The sequence below is a fragment of the Alexandromys fortis genome, unplaced genomic scaffold (assembly GCF_014885135.2).
Source record: "Alexandromys fortis isolate MF-2015 unplaced genomic scaffold, M_Fortis_MF-2015_v1.1 scaffold_64, whole genome shotgun sequence".
Lineage (NCBI taxonomy): Eukaryota > Metazoa > Chordata > Mammalia > Rodentia > Cricetidae > Alexandromys > Alexandromys fortis.
In genome coordinates, this window is record NW_026067976.1 from 3,587,810 (window position 1) to 3,604,759 (window position 16,950).

The following is a 16,950-nucleotide window of genomic DNA, read 5'->3' on the forward strand; positions in this document are numbered from 1 at the left end:
TGGAAAGCAGTGATCAAGACTTAGACTCTTGCAGCGAAAATAAATAAGCATGAGGAATTTTAAAAGTTGGTAATCCTTCTACTCCAGACCCCTCCCTAACCCCGACTTTTCTTCCTGGCAGGTAGATGAGTTATGACTAAATATGTATTTGGAAACAAGATCGAAATCATTGAGGGACTGGCAAAGGTTTTAGGAAGTCGAAGGAGGCTTTTGAAGCTAGATTTCCTGGCTTGAGGCTGTGTTCTCAGACCACCCACAAAAGTTAATTGTTCATTAAAGACCTCAAAAAAGACCTTTAAAAATTCTACTGGGAAGATGAAAAGCATAAGAGCAGCAGAAGCAGTGGGCAGGACCCACGCCCATCTGAGGCTGTGCTTTATGGGAAAGCTAAGCAACATGACATCTCAGAGTAGTCAACAAACTTTGACTTTTCATCCTCCAAAGGAGCTAATTTTATAAGCTGAACACTTTGGAGTTTTCCAGAGAATAGTGCCTATACAAGGGCAGAATTTATTAGGTGGTAAGACATAAGAAGAAATAAGAAATTATTAGGCTGAAGGCGCGGGTTTTTGAAATCATTGTCTTTCAACCTAAACCCACTGCATCAAAGTTCGTCCACGCCACAGAGTAAGGACATGGAATGAAAGCAGAGGACCAGCATGGTCTGGTGACACTTCCTCTGAGGGGTCCCAAGGCTGTGAGCATTCTTTACACCTGCCCAAGGGGCCAGCCTCATGAATCTGAGAGCAGGAACGTGGGAACCCACAGCTCTCTTCTCAGAACACGGGGACAGGCTGCTCCAAGGAGAGACAAGAAGACACTGCATCCCCCCCCACACCCCACAGGGAACTTTGGCTTTTTCCTTGGTTTCCCAAACAGATTTTGTATGAAGAGAGGCCTGACACTGGAAAGCCATGGATAGCGCTACTTTTTCATGTGAGTAAAATGAGACCCAATGCGGCTGGAAACAGAAGAATGTAACACTAATTGCTTTATTTAATAGTAAGCCACTGTCAAGGTCACTGAAATTATGCTGTCACAGAAATTTCGTACGAAAACGATACAGGGTGCATACAATTGAATTGCCTCTTTATGAAGGGTATGGTTTACATTTAAGAAGAAAAAAATATTTCGTTCGATGCCTTTTCTTTAAGTCTGTTTTCTGTATGATTCACTCATAGATGTATAGAAATTTATTCTCATGGAACGTTCACGTAATTGGTAGCTTTTCTGTTTTCTTTTTCCAGGTCTCTCTTTCCCTTTTGAGGCTGCAATTACAGGCAGGCAGTCACAGCTTGCCAGTGTTTACTAGATTCTGGGCATCTGAGCTCTGGTTCTTTTACTTTCATGGTAAGCTCTTTAACTGCTGAGCCACCTTCTCAGCCCAGCAGTTTGTTTTTAAAGACAGTAATGTTCTATTCAGGTCAGCTGGATCAACTACAGGAATACTATTACATTGAAACGCAAACCTACTTCTTAGTAGTTTGACTCATCATTTTTAAGTTAAAATCTGTGCTGATTAGGTTTTTCGTCAACTTGACATACGACATGAGGGTCAGTTGAGAAGAAGGATCTTCAACTGAGAAAATGACCCCCTAAGATTTGCCTGTAGGCAATCCTGTGGGGTGCTTTCTTGGTTAATGGTGGCTATGGGAGGGCCAGTGCACTGTGGGTGGGGCCAGTGCACTGTGGGTGGGGCCAGTGCACTGTAGGTGGGGCCAGTGCACTGTAGGTGGGGCCAGCCTGCACAGGTAGTCCTCCCTGGTAAGAGAAAGCAGGCTGAGTAAGCCATAGGGAACAAGCTAGTAGGCAATGCTTCCTCATGATTATTGCTTCAGTTCCTGCCTTCAGGCTCCTGCCTTGAGTTCTCACCCTGACTTCTTTTGTTGAAAGACTGTGAAAGTTTTGTGCTTTTGGTCATGGTGCTTCAGCTTCATCACAGCAATAGAAACCCTAATTATGACAAAATACAATGCTGCATTTAGAACCATGTCTATTGTTTTGTTCACATTATATAGATAGAAATAACACAGCTATTGGTGAATTGCATCATATATTCTATTTTAAGAAACTGCTAGATAATCATTGGCCCCAGTTTTGAGGTACTATGATTTTACCTATTGTGAATAATTCTAGTGTGGATGAACTATTTAAAGTTAGTCAATCAACCAGCATCCATGCAACTGGATAAAAAAGTTTTCATGATGTGCCAATTTTCAAAGGAATATGTATTTAATTTTAGACTTATTAAAATAGAAAACAGAAGATAACCCACAAATGTTGGCAACCTAAAATATTCACACACTTAATTTTCTGGAAGGATTTTGGTAATACATGCAGCCACATGCAGAAAGAAAAGCAAAAAAAAACCCAAAAATTTAAACTCCTTTCTCTAGTAACCATACTTCTGGATTATGAATGATAAAAAGGTATTGTGTTGTTTATTACATTATAATAGTTTGACATTTAAAAGAACCACGTAGGCTCCTACAGGGAAATGAATAAATTATTAAAAAATAGTTTTAAGAAGTTATGACATATCTACTATAATTATGAAAGACAGAAAATGGGAAAAAGTCTTTTCTAGTAACACAAGATTCTGTGTGTAACATGGATGTGACAGGTGGGGACAGGAATTTATGGAGTGATTGCATGTCTTTCAGGGCATGGTGGTGGGCGCAGGCAAAAATGAACTGAGCTTAAGTCAACAGTGACTGTATTTTCCTTCTGGTAATGAACTTTCTCTAAGGGAGCAAGCCTGACAAACATCGTCACTTGCTTCCTGAGAAGTGACATCACGCCCACCAGACAAGTCTATGCATAGGTGACAGCAAGCACCGCAGGGTTAAGCCTCTAACAGATGCGCTATTACTAGTCCTGGCTTTCCATGATGCTAAGGAAAGAGGTGGCTTCTACGAGCTTCCACAAAGAAAAAGCTTCCTGGGCCACCCAAGAGGCGGCTTCAGGAATTGGCTCCATTCAGGAGAAGGGATTCTTCCATGCTGAAGTTACTACTCCACTCTTAAAACATCCAGCCTTTTCGTCATAGAGGCCTGGGCTGGCTAGGATGAGCAGGCACACTTACCTCCTCCACAGGTTGCTGAGCACGGAAAGAAGTCTGTTTCCCTCCATCGGTGGATGATAGGCTGGTAGAAGATGAACTGGACCGTGCTGTCTGCAGGCCCCGAGTCATGGATCTGCAGGAATAAGACAGGAAAGTTGGGAGTATGCTGGGAGTGGGGAAGGCTTTCTGGTCCCTGGTATCCTTGGTGGAGAATGCACACTGTATGGAGGTCTTGGCTATGTGAGGGTCTGAATGGGCCTCAAGTGGGAAGGCACCGTCACTCACCCTGTTGTGTATCAGAGAATGTTTCTCAGGATAGTCTTATCATCCTTACTGCTACAGATAACTTAGAAGTATGGTGAGATCCCCATTTGCAACTCCACCACAGTTCCCTTCCTGCCTTTATTTCTATCTTCTTTGATAGAGACTATAGAATTATGTGGATGTCTAAACATAGTTTCAGAAATAACACAGTCAAGATAGTCATGTATACGTTCAATCCCAGCAGTCATGAGGCAGAGGAAAGAGGATCTCTATAACATCAATTCTAATTGTTTTTAATAATAAAAGCCCAGAGTCAGATATAGGGTTTAATGCTGATGATCAGAGAAGCAGAGCGGCCAGCCACTAGAGAGTTCTTAGCTCTACCAATGCCCAGACAAAAGGGGCCATCTTGTTTTCAGGCTGCTTTCTCAGACTGACAGCCTAAGCTCCTGTCTCCTCTTGCCGTATATCCCTTTCTCTGCCCAGCCACACCCCTTCCTGTCTCCACCTCCCTAGTGCTGGGATTAAAGATGTGTGATTCCAAGTGCTGGGATCACCTTTGTGTGAGCTCTGTTTCTCTTTTAGACTGGATCAATTTCATGTAGCCCAGGGTGGCCTTAAACTAACAGAGATCTGATCTGTCTGCCTCTGTCTCTCAAGTGCTGGGATTAAAGGTATGTACCACCACTGCCTGGCCTCTATGGCTAACTAATGTGGCTAGCTCTGTGCTCTGATCCTCAGGCAAGCTTTATTTGTTAGATCATAAGATCTATTTGTGATCAAAAGATCACAACAGAATCTCTGTGAGTTCACGGTCAATTTGGTCTACATATTGAGTTCCTGGGACAATCAGAGCTATGTAGAGAGACTTTATCTAAAAAACAAAACTAAACCAGAAATAGACAATTTATTTTAAGGAAATCATAAATGCCATACACTGCAGAAAATAACAGATATTATCTGTAGTTGAGAAGGAAAAAAATAAGAATTAAGATGTTTTTTCCATTTAGGGACATACGTGGGTCTTCCTGTCAGTGTAATGATTCATGTATGTGAAGTGCTAAGTCACCAGTTGGAAGTTAGTTAAGTGCAAATTCTTGGGACCAAGCCCAGAGATTTAGGCAATTCTTATGTAGATATTCCAGAATACCAAATGTCAAGATACCGAGTTATAAAAGCAACTACTTTCAAATAAAACTGGTGCTTTTGGAAATTAAAACTTGTTTTTAAAAGAGGGAATATGAGACAGTTAATTTTTAATGGTTCCTAAAATTACAAGGTTGAGCAAACATACTTAAACTACAGGAGAAGAAAAAGTACCTAACACGAACAATGAATTTCATGAGGATTGACTGATGTGATGATCAATATTTACACTGCCGGGCCAGGCTTGGACTATTTGTTATATTAAGAGTGGTTCCAGGAATAAAGGCAGAATTACTTCTTACTCCAGCTATATAGTGTAATGTATATTGTAAGAATGAATAGAAAAGCATCAGCATCCCGTTGAATCACAGCCTAAGCTGTTAAGTGTTTTTAAGTCTCTCTAATGTCCCAGGCTGTCCCCCTGCCTGCCATTTTTTAGGGTAAACTGATGGAACTGGCTTTCAGACTATTTTAAAGCTGGCTCTACCTCACTACTGCTCATCTTGGTAAGTAGCATAAACACCTAGAATACAGGAAAAGTAGGAACAGTGGATAAGAAGTGGTAAGAAAATCTGCAAGTGCCAAACTCCGGACTGACTTTAGAGTTTAGATGAGAAGAGGGGACTGTTCCTTCAGAAAGTCTGGGAGAGGCCAAGAGGAGAGGAACAGAGAGGGCAGGAGCATACTGTCCATCTCATCTGACACTGAGACTCTGACCAATGGACCTTTAAGACCCTTTCCTATTGGAGTAAACACTGATAAACCCATCTTCTAAAAAAACAAAGTAGCTGAAGCAGTAGGGCCTTTCCCTACCTAGAGGAGTGCGTTGCCTGTATATCCGCACCAGTCCTCCACAGTCTCATTTATCAGACACGGTACCCAATGGCTGGATTAGGGATCCAACATTTGTCTCATTATTTGCTAAGCTTTTGTTTGATTGTTTGAACTCTGACATCCCCTCACTTCCTTCAGAGATGTGATTATCATGCAGAAGCTATTAAATGAGGCCTCTCACTTGAACCCAGTACCTCTGAGAAATTGGGAGAAAAAACTTTGAGAGCTCTTTTCTGTCTTATTCTCCCCCAATATGGTTTATAAAGTATATGATGTCTTTCTATCAACTCTAACCCACTGGAATCACACAGGTGCTTGCTGCTCTGAAAGCATCGTAACCCAGGTAGTTGACACTGGGGGTACAGGTCAAAGACCCACAGCAACAACACTTAAGGCTCTCTCTCACTCTTCTGCCCTTAGCTGCAGCTGTGGCAGGCTAGGGGACCCAGGACAATCGGCACCCAATCTGCCACCTGTTTTGTTAGAGTCTTTTTGAGAATATTGGCAATGGAGACCTGGATACACAATAGTGAGATCATAACTAGTTATGGTTAAAAAGAAAAGGCTTTGTCCTGGAATATCTGCATGGTGTCTAGTTGCCTTCAGGTCTATTAAAAGGACAAAGAAGATGGCGCAGGTCCCTTTATAGGCAACCTAGAAGCTACTGATAAGACCCTCCATAGCCTGTGAGGAGGGAATGGTTGACAGGAATGGAGTGTTTTGGTGTCTAGAAGGATGGTTGGCAGAAGGAAGGGGAAGTAGTGGCTGCAGAAGTGTTGTCTGGGGTGAGTTCCATGGAGACGTTAAAGAATGAGGGTAGGGTCTGAGGCTGAGAATTTATATTTGAACAGCTCAAAAATGAAAAGGAGCCATTTCAAATGGGTTAAATTAATTAGGAGAATGAAGATCACTTGCTTCATAACCTTGCTTGGTTTTATCCATATGAGAAACATTTCTGCTTTTCCTTTCTGCATAAGTCATGGTTTCTTTATTGTTTGTGTGTTTGTTTAACAATGACAGTGAAGACCAGTACTTACCACATTCCTATCAGGGCTGAAATATTTTTTTATTTATATTAAATTTCATCTTGTGACTGTGTGATTTTCCTCATTTAAGTTACAATGAGAAGAAGAATGAAGCTCAGAGAGATTCACGGATTTGTTCAAGGCTGCCCAGCTAAGACAGAGAGCAAAGTAGCATCTGAAGTTGGGTCTATGCGTCTCTAAAGCTGCTATTCTTTCCAGGGTACCACCCATCTCCACAGGGTTGCCATGGTGAAATGTGCATTCACCTTTTTCCATACTCACATTCCCTTTTATAATGTTTCTTTCAATTTTCATTTTAAAGTAGAGACAAGTGTCTAAAATAAAGATAAGACCGACGTGATGTGTGTCTTAGGTGGTCTAACGGTTGCTCATGGAGATGGGCCAGCCGTAGCTCTTTGTTCTGGTTTTCTTCACTCTGGATCTCTCAGGCCTTGTTATCATTAGCTCTGCAGTTTCCCAAACCCTGACTCCTCAGATATCACGTGCTGGTCCTCAAGAGTATTTGCAAAGCTTCAGTTTGACACCTTAGAATGTTGGTGCAGGGAGCCGAACACATCTGGCAAATGTAATTTTGACCTCCTTATGCTAATAAGAATAAAGAATGTTTCGGACCAAGCTCTTCTTCCTCAATTGTAACATTTCAGGCATTCTATAATTCAGCTTAAGGACTTCCCACATTGAAAACGAATGGGAAGGCTCATAGTTGACAGCATCTTAAAATGGAGTTGGACGGAGGCACAAGTGCGTATGGGGAGGGGAACTGTTGGACCTCTGAGTCTGTGTCCAGCTCAAGGAAATAAGGAGACATCATAAGCACACAAAGACAGCATCCGCTCACTGTGGTCCCCAGATACCCTGAAAGCACCCATTCCCTCCCTCTTGTTAGCTTCCCTATGTTATCCTGTTAAGTACCATCCCTGCTCCGCCCAACTGATGCCAGAGCTTCTACCCCAGACAGACAGGTGGCACTGTTGGCAGGCAGGGATCCCCTCACCCCTTCACTGCAGTGAAGCTGCTACTCTGGATGCACAAAAGGAGCCTTGGGTGAGTGGCCACCCAGCGTGTGAGCTGACTGGGTGGCCGTGCTCTTGGGGCAGTCTGTCTCCCTTGTGGTTTGGGACGGCATAGGGATTGTGGGAACAAGTCATCCTACTTCCTAGAACAAGGAGAAAGGGAATAAAACCCAGGTACCTGCTTCTTAACTGTCTTGGTCTTGTATCTGAAAGGGCTAATTTTGGCAATTGGCAGAATACTACTTCCTCAAGTAGTGTGTGAGAAAAAATGTTTTAAATGCTCTTGTTTGAGATTTCAATGACAGGTATCCCGATCTTTACAGCACCAGGTGTCTGGGAATTAAGTGGGCATCATTGTTCCTTCATTGCCCCTCTCCATAATCTGTCACCTCATGCTCCTCTTGATCATCACTCTTTCTTTGTCATCATCGCCAGTGTTTGACATAAAGTAGGTGGCCAAACAGTAGCTGAATAAATTGATGTATAGGTGAACAAATGACACACACACACATATATATACATACATATGTATATACACAGACACGATATATATGCATACATACATATATATGTACCTAGATAGATAGATAGATAGATAGATAGATAGATAGATGAATCATGGTCCTGTTGAGTAAGCTATTGTTTGTGATAAAGTCTTAGGATCACTCATATTTTCAATATATTTGACAATCATTTTAAAGACATTGCTTAGCTCTTCACCAAATGATATGTCTCATGAAATGAAACAGAGCATTAAAAAGCAATCTCTGCCTAAGACCACCCTCTACCCTTTTTCAAAGGCTACCTCTTGTGCTGGCAAGATGGCTAAGGCCATTAAAACCCTTGTTGAACAAATCTGACAATCTGAGTTTGATCCACAGAATGCAAGCTAGAAGGATACAACTGACTTTTGAACCAGGCAGTGGTGGCACACACCTTTAATCCCAATACTCAGGAGGCAGAGGAAGGCAGATCTCTGTGATTTAGAGGCCAGTCTGGTCTACAGAATGAGTTCCAGGACAGCCAGGGCTGTTGCACAGAAACCCTACCTCAAAAAATGAAATAAAGAAAGAAAATTGCCTTTGACCTCTACACATGTACTATGGCACATGTGAGCATGTACAAACACACATAATATAACAAATAAAAAACTATCTCCATACACAGGGTAGTATGCAGAAAAGGCTTGTAAGAAGTGCCAGTCATATAAGAATCGTGTTGGGATTTTGGCAGGAATTGTGCTGATTTTTTAGGTTGCTTTTGGTAAGATGATCTAAATTTATCCCCTTGTTCTCCTTTTATTGTTTTATTGCTCTTGCTAGAACCTCAAGCACAATATTGAAGATACAGAGAGAATGAACAGTCTCATTTTGTTCCTGATTTTAGCGGAATTGCTTTGAGATTCTCTTCATTTAATATGAAGTACACTATTGGCTTGCTTTATATTGCTTTTTATTAAAGTATGTCCCTTGTATCTATGATATCTCCAAGGATCATGAAGGCTTTTTCAGCATCTAATGAGATGGTCATGTGGTCTTTTTCTTTTAGTTTGTTTATGTGGTATATTACATTGACTGATTTTAATATGTTGAACCATCCCTGCATCTCTGGGATGAAGCCTACTTAAACATGATGGGTGATCTTTTCGATGTGTTCTTGGATTCAGTTTGTGAGTATTTAATTGAGCATTTTTGCATAATGTTAATGAAGGAAATTGATCTGTAATTCTATTTCTTTTGAGTCTTTTGTGGTTTGGGTATCAAGGTCACTGTGGCCTCATAAAAAAACTTGTCAATTTTTTTCTGTTTCTGTTTTGTGGAATAATTTGAGGAGTATTGGCATTAGCTCTTCCTCTGTTTGAATTATGTGCTGAAACCATCTGGCCTTGGGCTTTTTTGGCTCAGAGACTTTTAATTAGGGGTTATAAGTCTATTTAAATTGTCTGTCTTGATTTAATTTTGGTATGTGCTGTCTATCAAGCAATATGTCCATTTCTTTTAGATTTTACAGTTTTGTGGAGTATAGGTTTTTGAAGTATGACCTAAACTCTCAGGAATCAATAGGATGAACCCAGATAAGACTCCTAACTACAGTGGATACCCAGCTTGAATTGGCCATCTTCGGTGACCAGGCAAGACTTTCAGTGGAGGGACTAGGACACCAGCCAGCCACACAACCTTTGACCTATCGTCTCTATTGCCTATGGGATGCACTGGGATAAGGGTGGTGCAGCGACTGTGGGAGTGGCCAACAAACGTCTGGTCTAGCCTGAGGCCCAGAGAGCCTTCATCCCGTAAATGGTAGGAACAGATGCAGAGACCCACAAGCCAAACACTAGGCCAAAGTTAGGAAATGCTGCTGAGGAGAGGAAAGAAGGAACAGAAACAGAGGAGGAGTGGATGGGGGGGGAAGAGTGAGTGAGAGGAGAGGAGGGAGGGAAACTGCTGTTGGGACGTAAAAGAAATAAATTTTATTAAGAAAAAAAGAAGTGCTAGTTATCAGTGGAAGGAAGCATGGACTCAGTCTTCCCACTGTCGGGAATACCTGATGATTTTAACATTCAGAAATTCTAAGATTAAATCTTTATTTATTTATTAAAGATTTCTGCCTCCTCCCCTCCACCGCCTCCCATATCCCTCCCCCTCCCCCAATGAAGTTCCCCTCCCTCATCAGCCCGAAGAGCAGTCAGGGTTCCCTGCCTTGTGGGAAGTCCAAGGACCTCCCACCTCCTTCCAGGTCTAGTAAGGTGAGCATCCAAACTGCCCAGGCTCCCACAAAGCCAGTACGTGCAGTAGGATCAAAACCCAGTGTCATTGTTCATGACTTCTCAGCAGTCCTCATTGTCCGCTATGTTCAGCTTTCAACTTTGCCTTTATACACCTTAAAGAATTTTCAAGCACCTTGAAATTGTGAGCCTCAGTATGAAAGCACACCGTTCGGCCCACTGGCCCTAGCTCAGGATGGCATGGGCTATGACTCTAGCTAATGCTGCCATGACTTCGGGCAGAGATACCTTTCTAGGAACAACGGAGGTCATGCACTGAGGAGTAAAATGGTTCAAATCTGGACCTGGAAGGAAATGCTGAATGTAAGAGCAGAGCTGAGGCTAGGAGGACCATCACAGTGTTCAGGAGAAGGAGGCCAAGGACTCGAAGGAGCAGAATAGAAACAGACATGGCAAGGTTGGGATAGCATGGGGCCATGCTCTGCAGTAAGAGTGAAAAGTTGCTTCTTGGTTCTCCACCTGAAGCCCTGCTGTCTGAAGGCATGAAGCCATGGAGCCCCAAAAGAAAGGCAACATTCTAAAACTGGGTCATTCCAATCCTCGTAAGACCGTTTGCAGACTTGGACTGTTCTCTAGGAGATCCGCAATGCATCCGGGTTGAATAGGAAGATGAATCAGTATGCAACCATTGGCTACTTTCCTCTCCTACAACTGACTTCACTTTTCCTCTCAAGGTCCCTGGCTTAGGATAATGATTTTTGAACCCCGTTAACATGGGATATCCAGTTGAGGAAGTACATTGTAGATATATACTTAGAATCTGCTAGGTAGCAGAGAAGAGTGGTCTAGATTGAAACCCCACTGCTTGGTCTGCAGGGGAGAAAGAATGGACTATTTCCAGTCTTTTCCAATACTCACAGGCTGCTCATGTCTCATAAGGTCTTTCTTAATCATATGAGTTTATACTGAATAATTTCTTGTACTATCTGTATTTCAGCCTTACTTTTCAATTATGTGCAGCATTATTTTCATGTTCTTGACCCCGTGTTTTATTTCCTAAAGGTCATTGTTAACTAGGTGAAGACAGAAATGCATGCTGAGAGCCCACTTACACTCCTTCCTTCCTTCCTTCCTTCCTTCCTTCCTTCCTTCCTTCCTTCCTTCCTTTTTTCCTCCTTCCTTCCTTCCTTCCTTCCTTCCTTCCTTCCTTCCTTCCTTCCTTCCTTCCTTCCTTCCTTTTTTCCTTCCTTCCTTCTTTCCTTCCTTCCTTCCTTTTCCCCTCCCTCCTTCCTTTTCCCTTTCTTTCTTTCTTTCTTTCTTTCTTTCTTTCTTTCTTTCTTTCTTTCTTTCTTTCTTCCTTCCTTCCTTCCTTCCTTCCTTCCTTCCTTCCTTCCTTCCTTCCTTCCTTTCTTCCTTTTTTTTTGTTTTTTGAGACAAGATTTCCCTGTGTAACCACCCTGGCTGTCCTGGAACTTGCTTTGTAGATCAGGCTGGCCTCAAACTCACAGAGATGCTCCTGCCTCTGCTTCCTAGGTGCCAAGATTAAAGGTGTGCCCACCATGGCATTGCCCCACTTATACCTCTTCTCAAGCACTTTCTAAATGAAGGATGCTGAGATATGGGTGTTCCACAAACTTACTGGATAAGAGAACTCGTATTTTGCCCTTATTTATTTCTAGTCTTTGCCTTAAAATACCTCACAGAATAAAAACACCTTTGAGGTACTTGATTATGTACATAATTATACTCAATGTTTTCTGGGGAAAAATAGGAAGGGATTGTGTCTGCCTAACACTAATTGATTCCAAGTGGGAATCACAAACTTTGTATTCTTCTTGTAGAGTATTACAACTGGCCATTTTTTGTGATGCTGTCATTGCTCCTTTACTTTGTGAAGTGATGCATTTGTCACTAACTCACATACAGCTACATGCAACCCTTCCTAGTGTACATACACTTCAAATCACTGTATACATGAAAAGGCATATGATCAATGTTTGTTAATTTTCTGAAATTCATACCAAACTGTCACATTGGCAGCATCTGGGACAATACTAGTCTTCTTGCCGGGTTCCCTACCTCCAACAATCCACATTTTTGTAAACCCGTCCTCTGCAGGAAATGACTGTCCTCCACTGGCCAGTGCATGTGCTTAGCTCTGCATAGGCCTAGCCTTTCCTCTCTGGCTGAGCGCTCCCTTGACATTCGGAGCTCAGGGCTCATCGGGTTTCTTTTCACCTAATCTGGATCATTGCCTAAACTCTTCAAACAGGCAAACCCAAACCACATCCTAACACAAGGTAAGTACTTTCAAAATTAGAGAAAAATCAGAGCTTCTGAGGAAGGGTGGACTCTTTCAGGGAGGGTGAGTACGATTTGCCAAGTCTGCAGCTTCAGGGCAGAAACATATGGCACAGGAGGAAGGGTTTACAGCCCAACTGGTGACCCCCAATGATTCACATATTGGCAGATGTCATGGACAGTCCACTCTCACATCTATTTACTTTATAGGCCACACCTGCCAAGTCGTTGCTGGGACACCAGTTGTAAACTGGTCAGCTTGTGACCATCTTCGGAAAAGAAACTTTCTGCTATTGGGTAGAGCATGCGCTGTGATTTGTTGACTGGCAGTTAAAGCATTTCAAAAAGACAGGAAGGAAGTAATTTAATTCTATCTATTTTTCTACACATTATCTTGTTTAATACCCCATGGGGGGCACCACTGGGAGTGGTCCTATTCTCTTACCATTTTATGAAGGAGTAATAGGCTCGAGCAGATAAAGCATTATACAAGAGGTCACACAGTCAGTAAGCACGGGGGCACAGTAAATTCTAGAATGTTTACCCATCATAGTGCATTAGCATTGCTAAATTTGCTTGTATAAGCAAAGTTTAAAGTTTTTGGAATTCATGCTCCTTTAGAGAGAAAGATGAGTAAATGTAAGGAAGTAAAAGGTCTATTTCCTAAAAAATGTAAAATATTGTGATAAGAAATTGACTGAGACACAAATGAATGGAAAACATATACCATGCCTATATATTGGAGGAATAATGTTAAAATGTCTACAAGTCTACATCATTCAAAATGACCTATAAATTCAATGCATCTTTATCAAAATTCCAAAGTCATCTTTCACAGAAATAGAAGATGATTCAAAAATTCATATAGAACAGAAGACTTGAGTAGACAAAGTCATCTTGAATTCCAAACAACAAAGCTAGAAGCATCACACAACCTGATCTCCAAGTCTGCTACAGTGGTACAGTGATCAAAACAGCATTGCATTGGTATGAAAACAGAAAGAGAAACCAGTGGAACAGAATAGAAAGCCTACAAATTAACCCAGGCATGTATGGTCAATATCCCTAATCATACAGAAATCATACAAAAATCAGCTCATATTCTTTTCTACACAAAAATCAATGTAGATCCTAAAACTATAAGCATGCTAGAAGAAACTGGTAATAGCCTGATGATATTTGTTGGTCTTAAGAATGACTTTGGGGGCTGTATAACCTCAAAAGAAAGGGCAACAAAAGCAAAATTAAAAAAAGCAAAAAATGAAAGATGATATTATATTAGACTAAAAGTATTGTACACACCAAAGGAAACAATGAACGGGAGAAATCTGCATAAGTAAATAGTTAATATAAAACTATAAGTAAGTCGTTACTATACAAAATACATCAGAAACACAACCGAACAGCAAAAAAATATAAATGACTTGGTTAAATGGGCAAAGGATCTAAAAGGCACTTCTTCACAGAGGACACGGAAAGGCCCACCAGGCTTTAGACACCCAGCAGCACCAATCACGACGGTCACCTGTCATCTCATACTGACTGGGAAGACCGCTAAGGAACTGAGAAAAGCCAACCTGGCAAAAAGGCAGAGAGAAGGGAGGCTGACTGCTGAGTGTGGAAGTGTGAACTGGTTCAACCAACCAGAAAAGAATTCTTCAGAAGGTTATAAAAATAGAAGTACCACGATGTGCTGTATGATGTGACAATCTCCATCTGGGTATGTAAGCAAAGGACATGAGGTGGGGACCTGAAAGAGATGTCTGCTGTCTCGTGTCCGTTATTCACAGCAGACAAAAATGGAGTCAACCTGTGTAAGCTGATGTGAACTTTAACAGCTAAATTTGACAAATTATAAAATGATAATCTTTACTTTTAGGTCCTTTATTAAAGAAACACACACATTTATTTCATTATAAATCACTTGTGAAAGCATGATTTTCTTTACATTTTTTATATTTCTTAAATTACCTGGCTTATTTTCAAATTTGTATGAATACATTAAATATTTTACATAATCTAATTTAGAACAACTTTACATTCATTTAATTCCAGATGTTTTCCAATAAAAGCTTAGGGGAAAAATAGACTCTTAGAAAGAACACAGAAAATGGAAAAAACTTTTGGCCTGGAGGAAAAGAAATGCGATTTCTTGTCCAAGGTTACCATGGGCATAACCTCTGGTGAGTCCATCCTGAAGCCGAGATCTATGGTGGATAAAATGGGTGTGTCACCACCTGCTATTGTTAAAGCATTGCTGTAGGAGAGGTGGAAATTCCTTATTCTCTTAGCTTTTCTTATTTTTTTTTTATTGAGAATAGGAAAAAAAAAGTTTCCGCCTCCTCCCAGCCTCCCATTTCCCTCCCCCTCCCCTCACTCTTCTCCCCCTCCCCCCACTCCTCTCCCCCTCCCTCTCCAATCCAAAGAGCAGTCATGGTTCCCTGCCCTGTGGAAAGTCCAAGGACCTCCCNCCCCCCCCCCCCCCCGTCCATGTGTAGGAAGGTGAACATCCAAACTGGCTAGGTTTTACTCATGGTTCGTGGTTTGCTCTTATTGACATAGGAAGACGAATACAAAGCAGCTCCTCCAAAATACACCAGAAGAGTATAAGTCAGGAGACATAAACAAATTTGATGAAGAAAGAAAAGTTATAGGACAAACAGGTATTTTTGAAGACGATGCCAGAGAAAAAGAGAAGAATTTTCTGGACAATAATATTTCTCCAAGACCCTGAGATCTGATGGTGTGGGGGCCTTGCCAGTCTCTTAGCCTGAGCAGGGAGCCAAGTTAAAAGTGAGGGTGGGAAGACACCAGGAATCCTGGTTGCCAAAATAATAGGTGCTGTGTTGTGAATTTGCATTTTAACCTCTAAGGAGAAGGGTTATGAAGGATTCTGAACAGGAGACAAATGGTCCTAGAAAACAGATTCTGAAGCCAAATAGATAATGGATCAGAGCTGGAAAGAGTTCTGTACCCACAGCATTGGCTTAGTCAAGGGAATGCCAAGGTCTAAACTAAAACAAAGGCCACCAGGATGGAGAAGGACCAGTCTGGAGAAACAGTATGGAAACAAGATCAAGTTTATCCTGTAAAGGAAAGAAACCAAGTGACTCAAAGGCTGCTGATTTGCTTGGATAGGCAATACAATGCCTATCTATGGAAGAGGCTTGAGAAAAGCAAAACATTATGTGTATATAGACTCTAGATTTAAATAGATACATTTATACATATACACATAGTCACACATGTGTCATGTCATGTAAGCATGAGCAGGATGATATGGGTGGAGGAAGTGAACTATCAAAGGTGAAGGGGGAACTTGGGGAAGAACAGTGGTCATAAAGTATGAGCAAGCCACTGTCACATGTAGAAAGGAAACTTGTTGTTTTGAATGGTAAGTAAACGTAATTAATAAACATTTAAAAAGATAGAGATGATTAACAAAAGACTACGACACTGTGGGGTTCTGAGCCTACTTGAGTTCACTCTTGAATATACTGGCCTCACTGTGCTTGTAGAATATCCAAGGGGTGATGGACATACAATAACCAGTTGAATGGGAAGTGTTAGATGATACTACAAACTATTCAAAGATAGTATTACTGGTACTCATTCTATCCTTTCAGCATGCATAACTGTTGTACAGCCACCAGGGAAGTGCCTATTCTACAAATGGTCTATTCAACTGTACTTTATGGGTTTCGGGGAATTAATATATAACTTAGTTTTTACTAGATGAACTACTGTAGGTTATGTCTAATAGTTTGTAGCTTCTCGTTCATATTCATGTGGCCAGCATCTGGCCCGGATTAAAGAGAGCTACCACACAGATGCAGAGAGAGGACAGTGTTCTGGAACCCTTCTTCCACACAACCTTACTGCCTATCACATTTTCCTCTACGCATTCTTACTTCCAGCTGCCATAGGGTCACCAAATCCTTGTTTAAATCAAATGTCCTCTGGCTCCAGGTCTCATGATGAAAAAATTTATGGAGTCTTGGACACATTACAAGTTTTGCAGCTTTACAGCTGAAACCCTTCAGGTCCTCCTGACCTACTAAAGAAAAAAAAATGTTTTATTTTATTGTGATTCCCAAGTGTTCTCCCAGTGTGTGCATTTTTCCAATAGAATGTCCTGTTGCTTCCAGCAATGTGTTTCCTATTACCTTGAAGAGCAGGACAGCTCTGATAGAAAGAGGCCAGTCAATCTTCTTGCCAGCACAAGGGAAAACAGAATTTGCCATTGGAAGCATGAGTAGTTGGTTAGATCTACAGGTTATCAGTTTGCATTTCTCTCTTACCGGGGATATATTATATTAGTCAACAAGTGTACCCTTATTACTTAGAAATGATTTATATTCTCCAACTAATGATAGATATATTGGCTATGTATATGAAGCCATTTAATTAATAATATAGTTTAAGATATTCCTTGAAAACATCCAATGTTCTTATGAAGCCCAAGATGTAGCTAACAAAACTCTTGAGTTGGACATTTCCTAGGTAACAAATGGTATTATATATATATTATATATATATACATATATGTATATATAT

At 41.2% G+C, this 16,950-nt stretch overlaps 1 protein-coding gene across 1 annotated transcript in view; it reads right to left on the bottom strand.

Moving 5' to 3' along the window:
• Adamtsl1 (ADAMTS like 1) overlaps window positions 1-16,950 on the bottom strand; it is a 919,831-nt gene that overhangs the window by 206,756 nt on the left and 696,125 nt on the right. The window contains exons 8-9 of the mRNA XM_050157409.1: window positions 14,038-14,231; window positions 3,086-3,197 (exon numbers count right to left, since the gene is read on the bottom strand). Coding sequence (XP_050013366.1) covers window positions 3,086-3,197; window positions 14,038-14,231 — 306 coding nt within the window. The remainder of the gene's footprint in view (window positions 1-3,085; window positions 3,198-14,037; window positions 14,232-16,950) is intronic.